The 24362-nt window shown below is 39.8% G+C and overlaps 1 protein-coding gene across 1 annotated transcript in view; it reads right to left on the bottom strand.

Moving 5' to 3' along the window:
• The window catches only part of cop1 (COP1 E3 ubiquitin ligase), a 52627-nt gene continuing 28265 nt past the window's right edge, over positions 1-24362 (bottom strand). The window contains 15 exon segments of the mRNA XM_061694370.1: positions 1-977; positions 4677-4721; positions 4868-5028; positions 5170-5294; positions 6051-6168; positions 7578-7694; positions 7866-7947; positions 8046-8154; positions 8251-8394; positions 11865-12000; positions 14971-15085; positions 15184-15247; positions 16894-16970; positions 17612-17671; positions 20975-21043. Coding sequence (XP_061550354.1) covers positions 960-977; positions 4677-4721; positions 4868-5028; positions 5170-5294; positions 6051-6168; positions 7578-7694; positions 7866-7947; positions 8046-8154; positions 8251-8394; positions 11865-12000; positions 14971-15085; positions 15184-15247; positions 16894-16970; positions 17612-17671; positions 20975-21043 — 1440 coding nt within the window. The 3' untranslated portion in view covers positions 1-959.

Raw genomic sequence — 24362 nt, forward strand, 5'->3', positions numbered from 1 at the left:
TGAAATAATTTATTCAGATATACAAATAGAAAACACCTCTTCTTCCATTTGTCATAAAATAGGTAGATCTTAGTGGGGTTTATGACACCCTCTTGATCCAGTCCATGTTCAGATGGACTATGCTATACACGCTACCGCAACGATTAGACAGTGCGTCTGACTTACAATTGGGCTCAGTTGTTTTCATCTAGAGAAGTATATTTCTAGTGCTACTTTCAATGTGACGTTTGATCCATGCCTTTGGTTACATACATACAAAAAGTGGCAGATTTCATATAAATGAAGGGATTTCTCAACCTTTCCGTGACCTCTTAATCTTCCTCGTGTCAAACAAACTCACATTCTGCAGTCTGACAACTGACGATATATTTGACAGAATTAAATTCAACTTTTATTTATTACAATTGGTTTCTTCCATCTTGGAAAACAAACTACACAGAACGAGTCAGACAAACCATCCACGGCTGGGTTAAGAGTTCAAGTTGAATGTGAAGACTAAGAATAACTTGCATGTCAATTAGTCCTGTGCTTTAGGCTTTAAGGGGGGAAATGACACTACAGGTAGCATTTGGCTGGATGTGTACCATCAGGAGCAACGGATTAAAATAACCCCCAAAAAATGCATAAAATTACAGATCTGACTGAAAACCATGGAGATGCATTACTGTAGCAGCTATAACAGTAACAGAAATCAAACTAAAGCATTTTGTACCCATCCTTAATTTTTTTCCTCCATAAAATGGCAGCGTTTCATACTTGGAACAGATGCCCTAGTATCAAATCTCTTGCTGTCCAAAATCTATAGCCCATTAAAATAGTCATTTATATCAGTTCTCCTAGGGTGTCGGGCGTTCTGAGTTCAGTAGGCAGCTTGGCCTCTCCCTTCCATCAAACTGATCGCCAACCATGCAGCTCAGGGTGTGATGTCGGTCTTTATCACATAAGGATCAGGTGGGTCTTCAGACAAGCTCAAGTACCTGTGCAAAGAGAAAAGATACTGTACGTCAACACTACCAGCTGGTAGTTCAAAGCAGAAATTACACCGTCGGAAGATCCACTACACTGTGGTCTCAATGTAAGAACAAATAACTTTAGTTGGATAACATGGTCTTTAATGTTGTCCTTTAATGAGACATGAACTTTCGGGCAGTCGTAGTTATTGCATGAGCTGATAATTAGTGTTGGTGGAATTGTTCACCTTTGAGCTGGCAACTGTTTAAATATTTTTTCAAGATTTCTCTTTGTGCTTGTTGGAAATTTTCCTTGACCAATAAACATTGGGAATACTCAACTTTATTTAAATTCAGATGAAACACAGTACACTCAATTAAATGAGTAGCTAAACATAGTATTGTTGGTATTATTTTGTACCTTATAAATTAGGGAGAGTAACGGACTATCTGATTTTTCATCTTTACGAGGTATTTTGGTACATTTGCCTGACTTTGGTGCAGGCTGCATGGGTACAGTTCCCACTCAGTGAGGGTGTGAATGTGGGTTAGAATGGATGTCTGTCACTCTACATGTGCCCTGTGACTGACTTGCAAGCAGCCCAAGGGAGAGTCGGCTTTTTGCCTGAAGTCCGCTGGTATATGCTCCAGCTTTCTGCGACCCTGAACAGGATAAGTAGTATAGAAAATGGATGGATGGATCTTTATGAGATATTGCAACAAAAGTCGTACACAGGGGAATCCACATTCAATCGTTTACTTTACAATGCCCCAAATGTTTAGGATTGTGCTGCTTCATTATATACAACGGCTGAAATAAGTATTTACAACGTCACCATTTTTCTCACTACACATATTTCCAAAGGTGCTATGGACATGATAATTGCCCCAGATGTTGGGAACAACCCAAGTAACCCATACATAAAAAGAAAGTAGAACAAATAAGATCAGAAATTAAGTTGTGTAAGTATTGAACACGCCAACTGGTATTTATTTAATACTTGTTTTAATGTTTGCAATGACAGCTTCAAGACACCTCCTGTATGGAGAAACCAGTCGCATGTTGTGATTTTGGCCCATTCCTCCACACAAGCAGTCATCAAATCTTGAAGGTTCTGTGGGCTTCTTTTATGGACCTTGCGTTTCAGCAGTTCTTTCCATAGATTTTCAATTGGATTCAAGTCATTTGATTGGCTGGGCCATTCTAAGCAGCTTCATTTTTCTTCTTTGAAACCAATTGAGAGTTTCCTTGACAGTATGTTTTGGATCATAATCCTGATGAAATGTCCAACCTCGTTTCATTTTCTTCATTCTCGTAGGTGTCTCTGTACATTTGCCCATTCGTCCTTCCTTCAATAATGTGAAGGTTACCAGTACCATTTGCTGAAAAGCAGCCCCACACCATCATGTTCCCACCTCTAACACGGTATCTCTAAACACCATACCAACTTCACTGTTGGTATGGTGTTTTTAGGGTGATGGGCAGTGCCATTTCTCCTCCAAACATGGTGTGCATTATGGCATCCAAACAGTTCAATTTTGCTCTAATCAGACCAGATGATATTTCCCCAGCATTTAACTGGCTTGTCCAAATGTTCAGCAAACTTAAACAAGCTTTTTTTTCCAGCAATGGGGTCTTGCGTGGTGAGCATGCATACAGGCCATGGCGGCGGAGTGCATTACTCACTGTTTTCCTTATGACGACAATACCTGCTAATTCCAGGTCTTTTTGAAGCTCTCCACCTGTGGTCTTTGGCTCTTGGACAACTCTTCTGATTATTCTTTGCACTCCTCTGTCAGAAATCTTGTGAGGAGCACCTGATTGAGGCAAATTTACGCTGGTATTATTGGCTTTCCACTTACATATTATGGCCCCAACCATGCGCATTGGAACATTTAGAAGCTTAGATATGCGCCTGTAACCAAAGGCATTGTTATGTTTTGCAACAATTACTTTGCGCTGGTCTTGAGACAGCTCTCTGCTCTTATCCATCATGAGATGCATCTTGACTCACACCTTGAGGACTGAACCAGCTGATATTCATTTGCACTGACAAGGGGCTGGATTGCTGTTTGATTATTGATAGATTTTAGGTTTTGTCTTGGCTTTGCATGCCTTTTTGCACTTCCCTTTCTTGATGTGTTCAATACTTTTCCCCTGTGTCCTTTCACATTATTACACACAAATAAATTTATTATCTTATTTGTTCTACTTTCTTTGTATGTATGGATTACTTGGGTTGTTCCAAACATCTGGTTAAAATTTCATGTCAATAGCACCTTTGGAAATATATTTTGTGAGAAAAATGGTGACGTGTTAAATACATATTTCTGCTGCTGTATGTATTGTCACATTCTACACATTAATGTTATCCTTTCAGTATAAGTAATAAGAAGAGAATAAAGTTCAAATTCTAATTATATAAGGAGAAAATGCCATAATTTTACAAGAATAATTTCACAAGTATATACGTTAACTAGCTTGACTATGAGGACTGAGTCATACTCCATAAGGGAGGTGTCTTCCTTTGAGTTTTTTTGTCTTTGCCCCCGACTAGTGGGCAGTGCTTGATCACGTGGGGTTCAGTTGTTTTTCTTTCAAGTGTGGCGCTAGACCTGCTGCATGTGTGAAGTGCCTTGAGATAACATCTGTTGTGAATTGTTGCTATATAAATAAAACTGGCTTGACAGCGGTCACCCCAAATGCGAAGATTTGTGGCTTCCATGTTTCTGCTTCACATTGTACATTGAATATCTTTGGGTTTCGGGCTGATTATCAGACATGAGTACATGTGAGGACATACTGGTACTGATTTCTCTTCTCCCCAGTATTGAACATCATTAATATATTAACTTATTTTTAAGTGCGAACAATGTGTTAAATGATGCACAGTCACAGGTATGGTATGGTACATTATTACCATTAAAATAAAGCTGCGGTGAGAAGTGTAGTGTTTACTTCCGAGTTCTCTGGGTCAGGGAGCGTCCGTGCAGAGAATCTAAAAGAGGCCTCTAATACTTTAAATGTTAAATTATTATAGCTATTATTTTTGTTGCAGTTGTTGCGTCCACTGAGGCATACATAATGGTTTAAAGATATTACTGTATGTCCATCCATCCATTTTCTGAGCCGCTTCTCCTCACTAGGGTCGCGGGCGTGCCGGAGTCTATCCCAGCTATCATCGGGCAGGAGGCGGTGTACACCCTGAACTGGTTGCCAGCCAATCGCAGATTACTGTATGTGCAAAACAATTTTTTTAAGCTCCATTTGCCTTGAAAATGTTGCTGAAGTTGGTTTAAACAAGTTGTTTTTCTTTTCTCAAGCTGCTGCACCGCACCTGCATTTGAAGCACACCTAACACACTTGTGAACGGTTCTTGTACCAGCTACAAGAAATAGCTCAATCAAAGACAAATAGGGCGTATTTATACTAAATCTGAGCAATAATGTATTTTCATAAAATTTGAAAATGGTAACATTTCAAGTTCTTACACATCCTGAAATGTTGTCTGCCCTGGTTGGCCTATGCAGCATTCTTGACCACAAATGACATCCGAATAAATAATGGTTTGGACCCACATGGTTCTCATACTTTGAAATAAGAGCGTGCATATAAAATTTGATTGGTACTGAACACAAGCATTTGATAGCACAATTAACAACGAGCATCAAGTGGAAAGCTGTGCAGTGATATAACTTTGCATACTACAAGAGAGGTGATTGAACCTTAATTGTTCCTTGACTGTTCGCAGCAATCAACACATTTGACTCCTGAAAGAGAAAAATATTTTAAAAAGAGAACTACAAAATAACCCCAAAAGGACGATAGGTGATATATAAGAGCAAGCCCAGTAGCATAACATTCCTAATCTAACATCAAAGCAAGTGATGATTGTAAAAGTGTGACAAGAACTCACTCCATCAGGCAACGCCCTCCAACAGACAGCACTGACAAACTCATTGGTGTCGTCTTCCTTCTTATCTTTATCAAGCACACTCTTTACTGTGTCAAACTTGAATGTTAAAAGAGTCTTGGAAAGTCCTTTGTAGTACAGGTACAAGGAATTGTTCTCACTGCCTGCAGACATAAACACAGAAATAGTTTTGTATTGCAGCACTGTCCCTGCTTGGCTGTGCTCGTCAAGGCAATGCAGTACAATAATCTAATTATGCATGGTCACTTTCTTCACGTATTACAGCAAAGAACCAAAACATTTACCACAGGCAATATAGTCTCCATTAGAGGCCAGGCCAACAAAGTTCTTCTCATTGATGTGACCCTTGAAGGAGCGCAGGCAATGAGGTTTGTTGACATTCCACAGCTTCAGCTGACTGTCTGTCGACCTGACGTGATTCACAGAATGAGCACGTTTTTCTGAGGACATTTCGATGTTAGAATTGCATTTTCGACAGATAGCAGGATTAGACTAAAAACAATTTCCAGAGAACTTCGTAGAAGGTTGGCATTTCCCTTTTGGCCTCAACGAACTCCTTTCAATGGGGCCCAGTAGTGCAGTGACCCACCAGATCGAGCTTGTGGCGCTGCAGTGAAAAATCTGTCTGAGTATAGCTGGTGGCACCCTTGTACAGGACTGAAGTAGAACAGTATTAACAAGCTCTTCATTATTTCAACCGCGCGAGTCATACGCACATGATGAGGACTCTTCGTTCCTTGGCAGAGGCCTGGCATTCTACCAAACGCAGTTCTTAATCCGCCTGGCTCTTGCACAACTCAGTTAATATTTTTCAGTTGTAAAAATCTTCAGAGTGGTCAGTAAAGGAAAATTGAATGAAAATGACTAAAAAGGAATTTATTGCCAAAAGAGGCAGTCGTCATAAGGTTTGGTACATACAGTATTTCGTTGTTTAAAAGCTTTACCATTAATAATCCCTGAATTGAAACTTTTCATAAGGGCAAAATTTTGTCCCCATAAGCAGATTTCAACTTTCATTCTACCTAGCAGAAAAGAATGAATTGAACATTCAAACAAATGGACTGTATTCAGCTTCTGTGGGTTCACTTCACTTGAGCATAATTTGACAAAAATTTAAAACACGAACATAAAAAAACCTAGCTATACACAGACGAAGTAGACTTACGCAGAAACGATCTCCTCTCCATTAACAAACTTAGCATAGGAAACAGCTTTCCGATGGCCTTTGAACACCATGATTGGCTGCTTAGTGTTGCGGAGGTCATAGTAATGGACACAGTGATCTGCAGGAAAACAGAAAAATAGTATTCAAATAGTTGTCAGGGTTCTCGCTGCCCGTTTGCCACCTTTCCCACGTTCGCCACGCTGGCAAATCAAAATTGCCTGTGTCAAAAATCAAAAGCCCTTCCTGATTAAAGTTAAAGTGAGGGCGCTCATTCTGCCGTGTGTGAACGTTGTCAGTGGTTTAGTTTTTCCCTCGCTTCGTAAACTGCTTCAATCTGACGTCCAGCCGCCGCCGGCTAAACAGGGCCTTTCCGAGCTGCGGAGAGCGGCGTCTCCGGGAAGACGAGACCCGATGCGGCCTGGCGCCGAACTGAAGAGTGCATATTTATCACCGCGATGTACATTTGAAGTGTCGATCGTCAATGTGTCCTGCAATTCACTTTAGTTCTTGCAGCTAGCTAGCTAGCTGCCTTCTTCATCAATGCACGAGCCACTAATCCACTTTGGTTGTCATACTGAGCAGCGGCAATGGCTCGAACCAGGGTTCACAGTCAGCCCCCCCCCCATTACAATTCAATAGTAAAATAAAGACTTGTTCTTCATATCAATTCATCAAAACATTTAGGCCTAGCCTACAGGAAAGAGTTATTTGTTGTGTTGGTCGGACTATACTTCCGTTTCTTGCTCTTAGTAAATAATAATGCTGAAGATAAACTTCCTCCCGAAAAATCGCAATCGCATTATCTGTCTAAAATAAACAACAACAACAAAAATACTCGCAATTAAGAGTATTTTCCCAAACTGTTCAGCCCTACTCCTGATTGACGACGACACAGAGAAAAGTGTCACTGGCTACATATTACTTAATATACACTTCAAATGTGATTATGTTTTTAATGCATTAAAGTGTTTGACACAGAGGGATAAGTGGAGTCCAAAGCTTATTAGTTTTTTTACAAATTGGAAAATATACCAGTCGATCACTATTTTATTGCCTTGCAGCCTTAGAGATTTCAGGGCTCTACAGTAACTTTTGCACTAGTAGCATATGATTTGGTTGCGCCGGCACGGTAGCCGACTGGTTAGCACTAGTCTTTGATCGGCTGATCGGTATCGGCCAATTTTTAGCATTTTATGCTGATCTGCAACAAGCAGTATCAGACAAAACAGGTCAATTAAATTTTAAAAAACAAACAGGCTTGTGAGGTGGAAAAAGTGTAAAATGTGTTTAACTTCTCAGACACCAACATGAAAATTAAGAGAATAAAAGTGATCAATTTTTTTTTTTTTACCTCCAAATTTGCCAAAGCAGACACATTACAAACTTTCAAATAAATATGAATAAAAAAAAAAAACAATTATACAAAGTACTTCATTGCTTCCTGTAAAGCTAATCATGATAGTGGACCATACTAAACAGCTGTGCACAGGAAAAAACCTATAATAATAACTATGATGACAATATTACCTGCACAGCCAAAGGCGAGATGATACCGGGAGGTTGGACTGAACTTAACACAGCAGACATTAGCCTTAGCTTCAATGCTGGCCACGGAGTTGTCCAGATTGGTTGACCACAACTTCACTGACAATCAAAAGTACACAAGACAGCAATTCATCATGTGTCAGAGTTAGGTGTAGCACAAGTATTTTTTTACAGTGAGAATATAAGCAGTCAAATTATGATTCAGATGCTGGAAAATGATAACACGGATTTTACCTGGTGCTGAATAAAAAATGCTTATTCTTCAGTTACCTTTAGCGTCATCAGAGCCAGATGCTAACAACTTCGGGTCCATCAGATTAAAGTCAACACTCCAGCACCGTTTCTCATGCTCCTGTAAATAAAACAACAGGACTGTTTAGTGATGTAATGATAATTACAAGAGCAAAGTCCGAGGTCAGCAATACATTTCTAACACCTGAATATAAGTACCTGGTACACTTTGGACCTATGACCGGTAAATCCATCCCATAATATGACTGTACCCTCATAGTCGCTGCTGGCCAGGAGGTTCTTGTGATAGCTACTCCAGCTGATACAGCTGCAATCAACAAGATTGGGATTAAATTTGTTGTAATATTGGCATTAGTATGAAGCAGATCCATGAAATGACTTCACTTTAGGGGGGAATTTTCACCTGATTTTAGAATTGCAAGTCATTTCATTGACAGGATAGTGAATGTCCACTGCATCTTGGATCACAGTGCCGTACTCAAACACCTTGATCTTCTTGGTCACACCAGCGATGGCGAAGTAGTCACAATCACGGTCAAACTCAATGCTGAAACAAACACACGTCAATTAAGGGGACAATGCTATCGACATACCTCTACAGCTTAAAGCAACTGGAGTTTGTAACACAAAAACTGCCCCATCTTGTTTTTAAACCAATTCTAAACATGGCAATATGATAAGAAACACAATCCAACTGTGAGGAAAACAAACAAAGTAATTTAATAACATGTAATAATGGAATCCTGGGGTTTAGAATAACAGACATTCACTACTTTTCCTTGTTTAAAACCAATAAGTTCCCACTATTGTATAAAACAATATTAATTTAATTTTTTTCCCCCCGTCTGCAACAGACCAAAAAAAATCCCCAACGACATGGCTTCCTATGAACATAAATACAAATGCCACTAAAACCAAAATGAGAAGCAGAAGCTATTTAGAATTTATTATTCATTTTAGATTTGTCGGGGGCTACTTTACCACCACTAATTGTAACGTTGCCCAGCTGTTGTGGCGCTTCCATTTTGTTTGTGGAGTGTACTGTCCAATACAAGTGCCCACGAGTGGCGGCTGGTCAATAAAGGGCGCTAGAACGTTGCCCTACCACATACCGTGGTCACATTACTTTCATTGAAGACAAAGCAAATTCTAAATATATATATATTTTTCAAGTTAAACTATATGTAGATATGAGCAGGATAAATCGTACATAGTTAATAATGAGTAAAAGTTGTTTCGCTCCTATTGTCTGATAAGTGACATTTCCAGTCTGGGGCGCACAAATCTTTGACACGCGCAGTAACTCGTCTTCAATGCAATAGAGAGGACCTAGGAAGGTGTGACATTCTAGCGCTCAGAGCTGCATCGTCACATCCCGGCTCGGGCGATATGCACACAGCATTTCATCAATGTTCAAAACAAACAAAATGTCAACTTCTGGTCGACTTAAAATCGTCAAAGTTCAGTTTTTTACGGATTAATTATACCCCTGCAATTCTGAAGGTAAGTTTGCTCAGATTGGTTGCTAGCTTAGTATCATGTAAATGTAAGGCCTCTTTATACTCCCACACTCCATCACGTGACTGACGCATTGGGTCGCGCAGCCCCTATGCGACGCGACGACGCGCACATGGTGCAAATTGTCACCGGGGACAGAATGCCATGGAGATCATCTCTCATCTCTCGTGACTGTCAAAGTTTGTCAAAAAACGTACTAATATTTGTATTTCCTATCGACGTGTCCTCATTTTCATTTTAGTTTTGTTAATCTGGTCTAAGCTCTTAAACGCACAGGCACGAACCTACTGTATTGTCACATCCTAAAACGCTAGCGTTGCACACCAGGCTCCTGATGGCTATTAACCCTTTTTTTTTTTTAAATGAATAACATGTTTTTATACTTATAAGAAATGATAAGAAAAAATGCTAAGTTTAAACAGAAATTAGTTTTATTTGTATTTGAAATTGCCGCACCGAAAGTATTTGAGACAATAACGTTTGATACTCAGTGAATTTAAGAAATAAAAAAGGCATCTCCAAAAAGAAAAACAATGATTCATTCATTTTTAAGTGAAATTGCATATTTTTTCTTGTGTACTCATAAGCAAAAGGAGAAATTATCCGAATACCCGATTATTCAAAAGACTTTGGTAGGGTACCTGAATACTAAAATATTGGATAGCTGCAGCCCTACTGTAGATACATTTTCATAAGTTGTTAACTCGGTTTACTGTGCCATGAAAAGTATGGCCAAATCCTCAAATTCTTATATTTGTACATAGTTTCCCTACTTTAGTGTTTAAGGTCATCCAACAAATGTAAATATCAGACATATAACCCAAGTGAACTTAAAATGCTGTTTTTAAATGGTGATTTCATTTTTTAAGGAAAAAACTATTCAATGTTACCTGGTCCTGTGTGAAAAAGTCACGGCCCCCTGAACTCAAGCATTTTCTCTAACTGGCAATGAGTCTTTCACATCTCTGTGAAGATATTTTGGCCCATTCTACTTTGCAGAATTGTTTGAATTGAGGGTTTTCGGGCATTAATGGCCTTTTTAAGGTCATGCCACTGCATTTCAATCGGATTCAAGTCTGGAATTTGACTAGGCCACTCCAAAACTTTCGTTTAGCTTTTTAAGCCATTCAGAAGTTGTAGTTGGTGGTGTGTTTTGGATCGTTAGCCTGCTGCAGAACACAAGTGCGCTTCAGCTTGAGGTCACAAACTGATGGCTAAACATTCTCCTTTGGGATTTTTTGTGAAAGAGCAGAATTCATGGTTCCATCAATCACAACAAGTTGTCCAGGTCCTGAAGGAGTAAACAGCCCAAGACTACAACCACCATGTTTGACTCTTAGTATGACGTTCCTTTTCTAAAATGCTGTACTAAATTTACGCCATATGAAATGACACACACACCTTTCAAAAACTCAATTTTCTTCTCGTCAGTCCATATAATATTCTCCCAAAAGTTGTGGGAATCAGTCAGATGTTTTTTTGCAAAAGGAAGACGAGCCTTTCTGTTCTTTTTGGTCAACAGTGGTTTTTGACTTGGAAGTCGACCATGAATGCCATTTTGGTCCAGTCTCTTCCTTATTGTTGCATGTGTGTCATGAACACTGACCTTAACTGAGGCAAGGTAGGCCTGCAGTTCTTTTCAAGTTGTCCTGAGTTCCTATGTGGCCTCCTGGATGAGTCATTGCTGTTCTTTTGGGGTCATTTTTGGAGGCCGGCCATGCCTGGAAAGGTTCACCACTGTTCCAAGCTTTCTCCATGTGAGGATAATGGCTCGCCCTATGGTTCACTAGAACCCTAAAGCTTTAGAAATGGCTTTTGCAACCCTTTCCAGACTGATAGATTTACTTCATTTCTCGACTGTTCTGGAATTTCTTTGGATCGTGTCATTTTGTTGTAGCTCTTTTCGATCTTTTGTCCGACTTGATTTTGTCGGGACAGATTCTGTTTAAGTGATTTCTTGATTGAACAGGTCTGGAGGTAATCAGGCTTGGGTGTGATCAGTGAAGATGAACAAAAAAAAAAAAAATTGTGATTAGCCACAATTATTTCATGATTTAACATGAGGTGTAATTACTTTTTCACACAGGGCCAGGTAACTTAGAATAGTTTTTTCCCCTTAAAATAATATTTAAAAACAGCATTTTAAGTGCACTTGGGTTATATTTGTCTGATATTTACATTTGTTTGATCTGAAAGTGGGGAAACTATGCAAAAACATCAGAATTTGATAAGGTGGCCAATACTTTTTCACGGCACTGTATATGGAGTTATGGATGGATAGATGGATGGCTCGAAAGAAAATGCCAATGAACTCCAGCACAGTGTGATTAGGGATTTATTTGCAATAGCAACCTATTTGAAAACCTGATTAAAAATTAAATAGAAGTTAAAGTTTTTTGTGGGTTAAACTGCTACAAGTAATATGTTTGCATTCACATTCATTAACGCTTACATAAACAAGTAGACGATTTATGAGGGGAAGAAAATCCCTCATCATACCTGGAGACAATACTAGACCCATTATAGAGGTCGCTGGCATAGGAGAGCGTGGCCAGGGGTCGCACAGAATTGTAGCGAGTGAACTTGGAGAGACACTCCATAAAGTCATCCAGTTGATTCAAGTTCCTGCCTTCGTCTGAAAAAGAGAAACAAAAAACACATACATACTTCAGATACCATTAGCGATGAGCAATAGGAGTTGAGAGTATTTTGTTAGGGAAAATGTACAGCAGGTATAGTGTTAAAACTAGTGCCAAGCGTTGGATTTTGATTTCCATTAACCAAACACCAACAAACATCGATTGAGTCGAACAAACACTCAGCATTATGTTGTCACTCATCATCTTTTCGTGCAGCAAAACTAAGTTGCACATATTGCAATAGAAAGAGAAAGCAACAAAGTCTTGGTTTTCAATGCTTTGGTCAATTTTTTAAGTCAATGAGTTCAAGTCTATGTAAGTCCTGACTCATTGCTATTCAAGTCCAAGTCGAGGTGCCAATCTAACCCTAACATATTGTCAAGTCGAGTCTTAAGTCATAAAATTTGAGTCCACACCTCTGCCTATTACTCAGGTCTGTAGGCCGTATTTTGTCAAATGCGTTTGGCCACAAAGAAAATAACAACGTTTTGATGGTTCTACACTGTTTTTGCATTCAACACGGTCTACATATTTATAAGTCACTCCAAATATGCGCTGCAAAGAACACTCACAATTGTTTCTGCATCTGCAAAGTTGTGAAGAGTAACAGTTTCAATTTTTAAGTGCCCAAAACCAACAACACATGGATTGGGCCCTACAGAAATGTTATTTGTTTTAGTCACTTAAATGACTGCATGAAGAAGCTGTTTGCTGACCAGACTTATTGTTAGCGTCTGTGTGAGCACGTACGCGCGTGCGAGAGAGAGAGCGAGAGAGAGAGTGAGTGAGCGATGATATAGCATGACACGTACCCCAAAAGATGCATGTTTTCCAGTTACTTATGACCATAAAATAGGGCTAATGTTCCCAGATGCACTGCCAAAACAACAATAGAAATATCTGTACCTTACCACTAGATGTTTTCTCATGTTAGAAGTGGGCTGAAATAGCCACGTTTGGGCAAAGATAAGACTACATCCTCAATCATCATCTGCATCATAAAACTGTTGTCTTTTGCAGTCTGTAACGTAAACACTCGCGTAGCTGTTATTTATTCTCAAAATGAGTCACTTTTATCGACCTGCGAAGGCTTTGCCTTGTTCCGTCGGATTGGTGAATTGGAGTCGAACGACACTAGTGATCACGTCGGATTGGCGCAACGGCGCCGTATGCAGAAGTCGAAGATGAAGTCTAAAAATAGATTGCGTACGCAATAATGGATAAATAAGAGTAGCGAGCGGCATGTCGATCATTGTAACAGAGTAAAAGTATTGCTTCTTCGAAAGATAAATACTCAAGTAAAACGTATGGTACATTGAAATTACTCTGACGAGTACAATTTATCCAAAATGTTACATGAGTAAATGTAACGGAGTAAATGTAGTGCGTTACTTCATAGCGCTTAGTACATACCGCTGATTACGAACGACAGAATCAAAGAGTATATAATTCAAGTACATCCTTTTTAAGAACTAACCTTATTCTAAATGTTGAACATTGGCATGGAAATGTAGAACACTAAATATCTTAGATTAAAAAAAATAAAACTCAAACAGACTCAGGCTTTGTTCACAAAAATTGCAGTCAAACAAATATTCAACATTTTGGCACAGAGGGATAGAGAGTCTAGGGTTGGGCATCGAGAACAGAGAACCGATTGGAACCGGGACTAACGTTTCGGTTCTCCCAGAATCGTTCAAATAAAAAACATTTCGGTTCCCAATTTCAATGCCTAGTCCTCTGGCCCCGAATAAGAAGTGATGAAAACCAACGAAGAAGAAGAATGCGCACGAAGACGTGCTAGTGCCCAACGGCGGCGGCAAACAAAGGTGTGTCTTAACTTCGTTAAAATTAATGACCAGTCACCTCAGTCCCTTCTGAAATTGATACTGTAAATATCCATTTCCAACACTGCTTATCCTGGTTAGGGTCGCGGGACGCTGGAGCCTATCCCAGCTGACTTCGGGCGAAAGGCGGACTACACCCTGAACTGGTCGCCAGGCAGTCGCAGGGCACATATAGACACGGACAACCATTCGCACTCACATTCGCACCGTCACTGAGTGGGAACTGAACCCACGCTGCCTGCAACAAAGTCAGGCGAGTGTACCACTACACCATCAGTGACTGATACTGTAAATACAATCCCTCAAATGACTGAAGTGTCAAAAGCAAAAACATTTAATTCTGAGAATCTATCTTCTGGTATCAGCAACATCGAGATTTCGGACAGTATCGATCCTTCCCCACGCCAGTGACGCTGCTCCACACGGCGTATAATGGCGTCTCGTCACAGCACACTCGGTGCTGTTTTTGTTTGTCTGTATATCGCCACTCCATGACTGCTTTCACATCTGCCTTTAGTGGCGGGAAACAGTGGCATTATGAGACTCTTGGCATCACAAAAGATGAATAACCGACGTGCATGATCTGTGAAAGCGCGAGCTAGCCAGTAGCCATCTTAGCCATTTCCGTCAACAACACGTAGCAACAAAAACAGCTTGGACATAAAAGTTGGCTTCGCGGCAAAACTTACGCATGGTCTGGCGCGCAGTCAATACAACGGCGCTGCCCGATGATGTCACTTCTTGGCGACACACAGTAATTGAACTACAATTCTCAACGGACCTTCCTTCCTTATCTGTTCTGAATCGATGGATTTATCAGAACTATTTACAATCAACACCGAAAGCTCATGTATGAAATCAAGTGACAAAGACGAAAACGAAAGACATTTTTGCTGTAATCATTGTTTTAGTTACTTTTGCAAACGTAAAATGTCGTTTTAGTTATAATTTTTCTGAGAAACTTTTTTTCTTTTATTTTATTTACAAAAAATTTTTTTTTTTAAAATTGTAGTTCTTTATTATTTCGTTCGTTTTCCTCTTAACGGACGTTGGGTGCGTCAGACAATACGGCTCTAAGTTATTACTGTTATAATGGACAAGAGTGAGAGTGATTTTTACCTGAGATGCGTGACATTTTGTTGGAGAAGTAACACTGCTCAAGATCTTCAAAATGAGCAGTCAACCTTTTCCTCCTTGATGCTAGCGTGCTATTATACCAGGTTTGCCTTTTCCCCTGCATTTAAGAAATACGTTTTGTCAGATCACAAAACATGGAAAATAACAGACACGATGTTACAAGACTAAGTGAATAAAATCCTTCATCTTGCTTACCTGGGCTGTTCCTCCAAATTCCGGCGGCTGGTTATAGTTTGCTGGCTCAATTATACTACTACAGCTATAAACAAGAGGAGAAACACACAGCTATTTAAAAAAATATGCAGAAACAGAATGTGGAATGTAGCTTGGTAATTCATAAAGATTTAAGATTAAAGTTATATCATATATTAAGGGAGTGAAACATTTAGATTCAACCCCCCTCCAAAAAAATGACCCAGCAACAAAAATATATGGCAAAAACACAAAGATCGGTTACACAGAGATTACAACAACACGGTACAATATTTTGGAATGCAGCCAACATTTTGGGAAAATAGTATGCCGCGATGGCTAAAACAAAAAATTTGGAGATTGAACCGCAAGGCGTCACATGAGATCGAGCAAAATCTTGTAAGTTCAGCAAGCAAGGATACATTCTGGGGTTCTGTTTTGTTTTTTCTTTGCCTTTTTTTGTTTGTCAGGATTGACTACCCTCAATAGACCACATCATGTGGGTCTTTGGTTATTATTTAAGGCTGTGCATTTATGGTGACCGTTGTCATTTGTTGTTAAACTCAAGGGTTTCATTGTTATGTCTGAATAACTTGAAAAAAAATAAAGATTACACCCGGATGATTATAAAAATTGTTGCTTGAAAAATTGACTGTACAACTAATAAAGGTTTTACAGTGTAACAGTTTGAACCAGGAATTGATTATTTATATTTCCATTATTCCATAGAAGAATGTTTTGAATTCTGAAACAAAATCAGAGGTTGACCGGACCGGTTTGACGTTCAAGGTTCGAGTGTACATTTGTTTAGCTGGGGCTACAAAGCCCAATTCCAATGAAGTTGAGACGTTGTGTACAACATAAATGAAAACAGAATACAATGATTTGCAAATCCTTTTCAACAATTCCAGATAGTTGTTTAAATTGAATAACGCTGAGATGGACTGAGGCAAAGTGGAAAAGTGTACTGTGGTCTGACGAGTTCACAATTCAAATTGTTTTTGGAAATCATGGCTGTTGTGTCCTCCACTTTAAAGAGCAAAAGGAACAGCCGGATCATTATTAGCTCAAAGTTAAAAAGCCAGCAGGTGCGATGGTAGGGGGGTGTGATAGTGCCCATGGCATAAGTAACTTGAACATCTGCGAAGGCACCATATATGCTGAAAGGTACATACACATTCTGCACGTGTTACAACAGTGTGACTTCATAGTAAAAGAGTGCGAGTACTAGACTGGCCTGCCAGCAGTCCAGACCCGTCTCCCATTGAAAATGTGTGGCAGATTGGGAAACGCAGACAACGGAGACCCCGGACTGTTGAGCAATTTAAGTTGTACATCAATCAATTAGTGCCCTCAGTTCCCAAATGCTTATTGAGTGTTGTTAAAAGGAAAGGTGATATAACATATGCCCTCCAAGCTTTTGTGGAACACATTGCTGCATGTATCAATTGTAAAATGAGTGACTATTTGGGGAAAAAATAAAAGTTTTTCAGTTTGAACATCAAATATCTTGTCTTTGTCGTGTATTCAGTGGAATACAGAATGATAAGGATCTGCAAAAATATTGTATTCTGTTTTTATTTACGTTTTACACAACATCCCAACTTCATTGGAATTGGGGTTTGTACAACAGCCACAGATTTGTGTTGTGGTTAATGTTGTATTTTACTTAAAAAAGCTGAGAGAAGACAATTTGATGGGGTCCAGCTGTACCTGGGAGATGGCGAGTGGGCTTCAACATTGGGAACTGTACACTCTGGCTCCATTGGAGAGTACAGCCCGCTCATTTCCTGGAAAGAAACATAAATAAAACCTTTGGTTGACTGGAGGACAATCGTTTCCAGTTAGTCATCATCGATTCAGAATAATGAGCACTGCTCCTGCCATTATTAGGGCCAGAGCAGGTGAACTGCAAGGTCCCGATTGTATTTGTAGAAATTATTCTTATCATCAACATTTGCATGGGTCATACTTTTACACTTCATCTGCAGCAGTGGTGTCAAAACTACCGCCACTTGCAGCCCTTACTTCATCATGCCAATACCCCAACCTGCCAGGACCTCAACCTACGGCCTGGGGGCCATTTGCGGGCCATCCCCCATTTTTGTGCGGCCAGCATTTTCTCAATATAACCTTTGACATGGTTTTGCACTTCTCTGACAGCCATTTGCAGCCCGTCCTCCCATTTTGTGTGATCGGACCTTTTTCCAACATTTGCATGGGCTATACTTTTGCACTTGTCTTACATCGTGGTGTCCAAACTACAGCCCGGGGGCCATTTGCGACCCTTACTTCATTGTGCCAATACTGCCAACCTGCCAGGACCTTAAACTGCCAGTACCCCAACGGGGCCCGAGTGTGAAGGCCAGATTATAGCCGCTCGCAGCTTGTTTTTCTCGTTCTTTTTGTTTAGTTTTATAAATCATCTTACCTCAACACGCTTAATGTCCTCTTCAAGGAAGTTAAGCTCCTTCTGTAGTTGCTCCAGTTGCTGTCAAAAACAACCACGTAGAGATAAAAACGGCTGGTTCTTAAAAATAATTTATGGCAACATTTTAGTAGACTATTTTTGCTAAACTGTGTGCTACCTATAGCTACATTCAGTGCTGTGAAGAATTATTTACCACATTCTCAAATTCTGTTTTTGCAGTTTCCCCACGTTAATGAGAGCATCAAACAAATATAGCGGACAAAGATAACACAAGTAAACATAAAATGTGTTTGTTTTTTTAAATGGTGAATTTATTTATTAAGGGGAAAAAAACTATTTAAAACTACCTGGCCCTGTGTGGAAAAAGTAATTGCCCCCCAAACCTAATAACTGGTTGGGACACCCTCAGCAGCAACAACCGAAATCAAGCGTTTTCTATAACTGCCAATGAGTCTTTCACATCTATGTGGAGATATTTTGGCCCACTCTTTCTTGCAGAATTGTTTGAATTTGTTTGAAAAAGGATCTTAAAACAGCTGTTTTAAGTGCCACAGCTTTTCAATCGGATCCAAGTCCCACTTTTAAATAGGCCACTCCAAAACCTTCATTTTGTCTTTTTGAAGCCACCGGACTTGCTGGTGTGTCTTGGATCGTTGTCCTGCTGCAGAACCCAAGTGCGCTTCAGCTTGAGGTCATGAACAGCTGGCTAAACATTGAACTTTACTGGTAAAGAGCAGAATTCATGATTCCATCTGGTTCCAACAGCAAGTCGTCCAGGTCCTGAAGCAGCGGGACAGCAGCGGGACAGTTCCTGACCATTACTGTACCACCACACGTTTTTGACTGTTGGAATGAAGTTATTTTTCTGAAATGCTGTGTTACATTTATGCCAGCTGTAACAAGACACACACCTTCCAAAAAGTTCAACTTTTGTCTTGTCATTCCATAGAATATTCTCCCAAAAATCATTTAGATGTTTTTATTTTAAGCAAGACGAGCCTTATTGTTTTTTTTTGGGTCAGAAGAGGTTTTCGCCTTGGAACTCTGCCAAGGATGACATTTACACCAACCTCATTCTTATTGTTGAGTCATGGGTATGCAGGTTATCAGGCTTTGGTGTCGTCAGTGAAAATTAACTCAGCTTTACTTTTGCAAAAAAGCATCTGATTGATTCCCAAGACTTTTGGAAGAATATTATATGGACTGATGAGATGAATGTTGAGCTTTTTGGAAGGTGCGTGTCTCATTACATCTGGCGTAAATGTAGCACAGCATTTCAGAAAAAGAACATCACACCAACAGTCAAACATGGTGGTGTTAGTGTGATGTTCTTGGGGTGCTTGCTGCTGGACCTGGACAACTTGCTGTGATTGATGTAACCATGAATTTTGCTCTTTAACAGAAAATCCTCAAGTACAATGTTCAGCCATCAGTTTGTGACCTCAAGCAGAAACGCACTTGGGTTCTGCGGCAGGATAACGATCCAAAACACACCAGCAAGTCAACTTCTGAATGGCTTAAAAAAAATATATATATATTTAAGGTTTCGGAGTGGCTGAGTCAAAGTCCAGACTTAAATCAGATTGAAATACAGTGGCATGACCTTAAAAAGGCCGTTCATGTAACTCTGAATAGTTTTTTTCATCTTAATAAATAAAATCACCATTTAAAAACAGCATTTTTATATTTGTCTGATATTTACAAGTTGATGATCTTAAACATTAAAGTGGGGAAACTATGCAAAAATGTAAGAATTTTAGAAGGGGGCCTACAGTTTTTCACGGCACTATAGACCATAGAGTGACTCTCTCACATGGACTGAGAATAAAAGCCTGTTGCATTTAAAAAAAAAAAAAAAAAAAAAAAAAAAAAACACCTTGGTTTTTTTCATAGGTGTGTGCAGAAAACGCCCCTCTGAAAGCTACTTCTGTTCGACCCAGTTTTGTATCCGCTTTGTCTATATTTGGCTAAGACCGCCCACAGTATATTTGAATCCAAAAAGCTAGTTTATTTTTCGCCTTGTAGCGTGTCTTTTGACGTAGTACTGTAAATATCTGACAACCAATAAAGTTATATAAAAAAAACATGTTGGCGGTGTGGGACAGACAACACATTTGAGACAGACAACATGTAATGCGTGGATCAGACTACAAGACAAATTTGGTCTTTCACGATTGCACTATGTTAGACTACTTCAATAAAATCTTGTATTCCAATACCACCGCATCCCGTCTTTACGCTCACTGGGCTTTATCTTGTCAACTCAAACGGGACCGGATATACTCGTTACCAAGGCGACGACAACAAAAATGGATCGTGCAGTGTGTTTATATGAACAAAATGAGGAAAACGTGTGCTGATGGTCACCGGTGCCCAGGAGAGGACGTTCGTTTAAGGCTTCCTTGTGGTATGTTCACATACTTTGAATGTGATACCGCTCGCAAGCAGGCAACAAAACATTATGTAGCCTAGCAAGCTAGTGCTAGCACTAATGGTTGAAAGCGAACATGCAGGCGTCCTGCCGAAACATGCGCTGAAGTTTTGGTGTGTATGTGTGAAGCAATTTAATTATAGTAAGTTAGCACCCATAATTTCTGTCATGTAATGTTGGTTTGACCTGACTGATTAGAATAGATGACCTGACAAGAGCAGTGATTTCTAACCTTTATGGAGCCAAGGCACATATTTTACAATTGAAAAATCTCACGGCACACCAACAAACAAAAATGGCACAAAAAGTGGATACATTAATTACTGTATGTACTTCCTGCCGTCTAATAGAAGACCATTCATTTGTTCTGTCTGTGACTATGCCTCACTGGCATAAATAGATGAACAAAGATACATTACTTATTGTAAATATATTTTTTTGAGCAATTAAGTACACAAGTATATACAGTAAATGAACAAGTCATTTAAGTAGACACATTCCTCCATCTTGTGCTCGGATTTTGTGATCGGTTATCGTTTTTTTTAAACTTGCTGATCGGCCCCAAAAATCCCAATCGTGTAAAGCCTACCATCGTGACAATGTTACATCCCAAATACTCGAAAAAGTTGGTTGGGCAAAATACAGGAGCTTTAAGAAAAAAAGAATATATATATTTTTAATGGGTTATCTTTGATATTTACATTTGTATGATGATCTTAACGTGGGGAAACTAAGCAAAAATCTAAGAATTTGAGAAGGGCACATACAGTGGGTACGGAAAGTTTTTTGACCCCCTTAAATTTTTCACTTAAATGACTTTAGCAAATGGCTGCAATATAAAACGGAGTGAAAAATTTAAGGGGGTCTGAATACTTTCCGTACCCACTGTACTTTTTCACGGCACTCTATGCTTACAAGCAATAGTAGGTTACCTCTCTCTTGTTTCTCCTTGCTTCATTAAGAAACTCCATGAGGATCTGTCTCTGAGCTGCTTGGGATTCCTAGTTCACAGAAACAAATTGCTGATTATCTCATTCTGTTTCTGTGGTAATATATCAGCGGAAAAAAGCACTTTCAACATTATTTCTAAAAAACAAAATCAGAGGAACAACATATTGAAATCATGACAAGAATACAACACAAACAAACAAACAAACAACATACACTGGCTGAAATACGTATTTAGCACATCAACATTTTTCTCACTACATATATTTCCAAAGGTGCTATTGACATGAAATTTTCAACAGATGCCGGGAATAACCCAAGTAAATCCATATATCCAAAAATGTAGAACAAATAAGATCAGAAATTAAGTTGTGTGTAATAAAGGGAAAGGACACAGGGGGAAAGTATTGAACACATCAAGAAAGGGAAGTGCAAAAAGGCATGCAAAGCCAAGACAAAACCTAAACTATATCAATAATCAAACAGCAATCCAGCCCCTTGTCAGTGCAAATGAATATTAGCTGGTTCAGGCCTAATTGAAAGCCTACAAAAAGGTCTCATTGCCAAGGTGTGAGTAAAGACACATCTCAGATGGGTAAGCACAAAGAGCTGTCTTAAGACCATCCCAAAGTAATTGTTGCAAAACATAACGATGGCATTGGTTACAGGTGCATATCTAAGCTTCTGAATGTTCCAATGAGTACGGTTGGGGCCATAATACGAAGTAAAGAGCCAATCATACCGCCATAAATTTGCCTCGATCAGGTGCTCCTAGCAAGATTTCTGCCAGAAGAGTGCAAAGAATAATCAGAAGAGATGTCCAAGAGCCAAGGACAACCTGTGAAGAGGTTCAAAAAGACCTGGAAGCATGTACTGTTGTCACAAGGAAAACGGTGAGTAATGTACTCCGCCACCATGGCCTGTATGCACACTAACCATGCAAAAGACCCCATTGCTGAGAAAAAAGAAGAAAAAAAAAAAAACATGTCAAAGCTCCTTTAAAGTTTGCTGAACAACATTTGGAAAAGCCAGTTAAATACTGGGAGAATAAAGTCTGGTCGGATGAGACCACAATTGAACTGTTTGGATGCCATAATGCACATCACATTTGGAGGAGAAATGGCACTGCACATCACCCTAAAAACGCCATACCAACAGTGAAGTTCGGAGGTGGGAACACGATGGCCTGGGGCGGCTTTTCAGCAAATGGTACTGGTAAACTTCACATTGTTGAAGGAAGGATGAATGGGCAAATGTACAGAGACATTCTTGACAAAAATCTGCTGCCATCTACGAGGATGATGACAACGAAACGAGAGCGGACATTTCAGCAGGATAATGATCCAAAAAATACTGCCAAGGAAACTCTCAATTGGTTTCAAAGAAAAAAAATAAAGCTGCTACAATGGTCCAGCCAATCATCTGACTTGAATCCAATAGAAAATCTGTGGAAAGAACTGAAACTCACGGTCCATAAAAGAAGCCTACGAAACCTTCAAGATTTGATGACTGCTTGTGTGGAGGAATGGTCCAAAATCACACGAGAGCAATGCATGCGATAGTTTCTTCATACACCAGGCGTCTTGAAGCTTGCATTGTAAACAAAGGCTTTTGTACAAAGTATTAAATAAATACCAGTTGGCGTGTTCAATACTTGTTCCCTTTGTCATTTCACATTATTACACACAACTTAATTTCTGATCTCATTTGTTCTACTTTCTTTGTATGTATGGATTATTTGGGTTGTTCCCAACATCTGGTGAAACTTTCATGTCAATAGCACCTTTGTAAATATATTTAGTGAGACAAATGGTGACATGTTAAATACTTAATTCAGCCGCTGTAAATTTGTGTTGAAGACAAACCACATCAGTACATATGATCTTGTAATGCAACGTCCTCCCTCACTAATCGATAAAATTAAGGAAAAAAAAGACAATTCAGTCCTACAACATGAGTTTTTATTTGGCAGATATAATACAGTTGATGGCGGCATGGTGGACGACTGGTTAGCAGGCCTCGCCTGTGTGTGTTTCTCCAGGTACTCCGGTTTCCTCTCACATGCCAAAAACTTGGATGTTAGGTTATGTAGTGACTATGGCCCGGTTGTCATGGCAACACCAAGAACTGATAAACTGTTGCATTCCTGCGTCCTGAACCTAAATCAGCCAGATTGCTTCCACAAGACACAGGAAACCTGGTTTGTATCATCAGACGCCATAAAACTTCATGTCTTGCACAGCATGATTGGCGGAGGAAGTGATTGATGACTGTTGAACAATGGAGCACGATCACCCCGCACTGATGTGGACGTTGAAATCACACGTTTGTAACAAACAAACCTCCAGGAATATTCTAAATGTATGCCTTGAGGTCTGCGTCAACATCTCAGTTTACATGTTCGGCAACGAGACTGAGGACTGTCGTCTTGATTTGAAGAGTACGAAATTATGTTGTATTGAACAATTAGCTGATTTGCCAAGACTAAGGTTTAGGCAATCATTCTATATGCTTGATCTGTGAGTATGAGTACAAAGTTGGGAGTATTTTAATATTAATATTTGATTTTTAAACCTATTTTCTTTATGGGTCAAATTGGAGACTAAATTTGAGTTTATGGGTATGGTCGTCTCCACTTCCCCTGTACCTTAGACACGCCCCCTGGGTATTTAACCCTCGACTTCTCGCTCTCTTGGCTCTCTGCCCTTCCCGGCTAACATCCCTTCAGCTACGGGCCGCCTTTGGCCGCCTTCGGCCACCCCCCCCTTTCCGTTGTCCTTTGTTGCCACCACGTGCGTGAGCGATGCCGGACCATGACGACGGCGGGGCCACCGGATTAAAGAACCTGACAAGGCGGCTTCGCTCGTTTTTTCCCCCAGCCTTGATCTGTTGGCGGAACTCCAGAAAACAACTACCGGCAGCCAGGTTATGCCTGTAGTTGAGAGCAAGAGCGGGGCCCACAACAAGTTCAAACGGCAGGAAAAGTTACAAGGCCACCCCAACGGGACAACAACTTTCTTTTTGCATCTTTTTTTGGTTTTACCTTTTGTGCATCTTCTTCAACTAAACCTGCTTCCTTTCCCCCTGAGATGCTTGGAGAAAGACCATACCTAGGTCCAACTGATCTATGGTCGTGAGTAGAGCATGGCAATGCCAGAATGTACAAAATTAGTGCTTACTAATTTTGAGGTAAAATACTAGCTTCACACAAGTTCCAACTTTGTCCTAGCGCAACACGCTGTCATCTATTCACGTCCATTTAGTCCAGCAACACACCTATCTTCCTTTACATATGGGTATTTTCTATTACCATTGTTTTCTTTTTGTGGAAGTCCCTGCGTATACTACCCTGTAGTTTCCCCTTTTAATAAA

Source organism: Phycodurus eques, chromosome 13 (genome assembly GCF_024500275.1).
Source record: "Phycodurus eques isolate BA_2022a chromosome 13, UOR_Pequ_1.1, whole genome shotgun sequence".
Taxonomy (NCBI): Eukaryota; Metazoa; Chordata; class Actinopteri; order Syngnathiformes; family Syngnathidae; genus Phycodurus; species Phycodurus eques.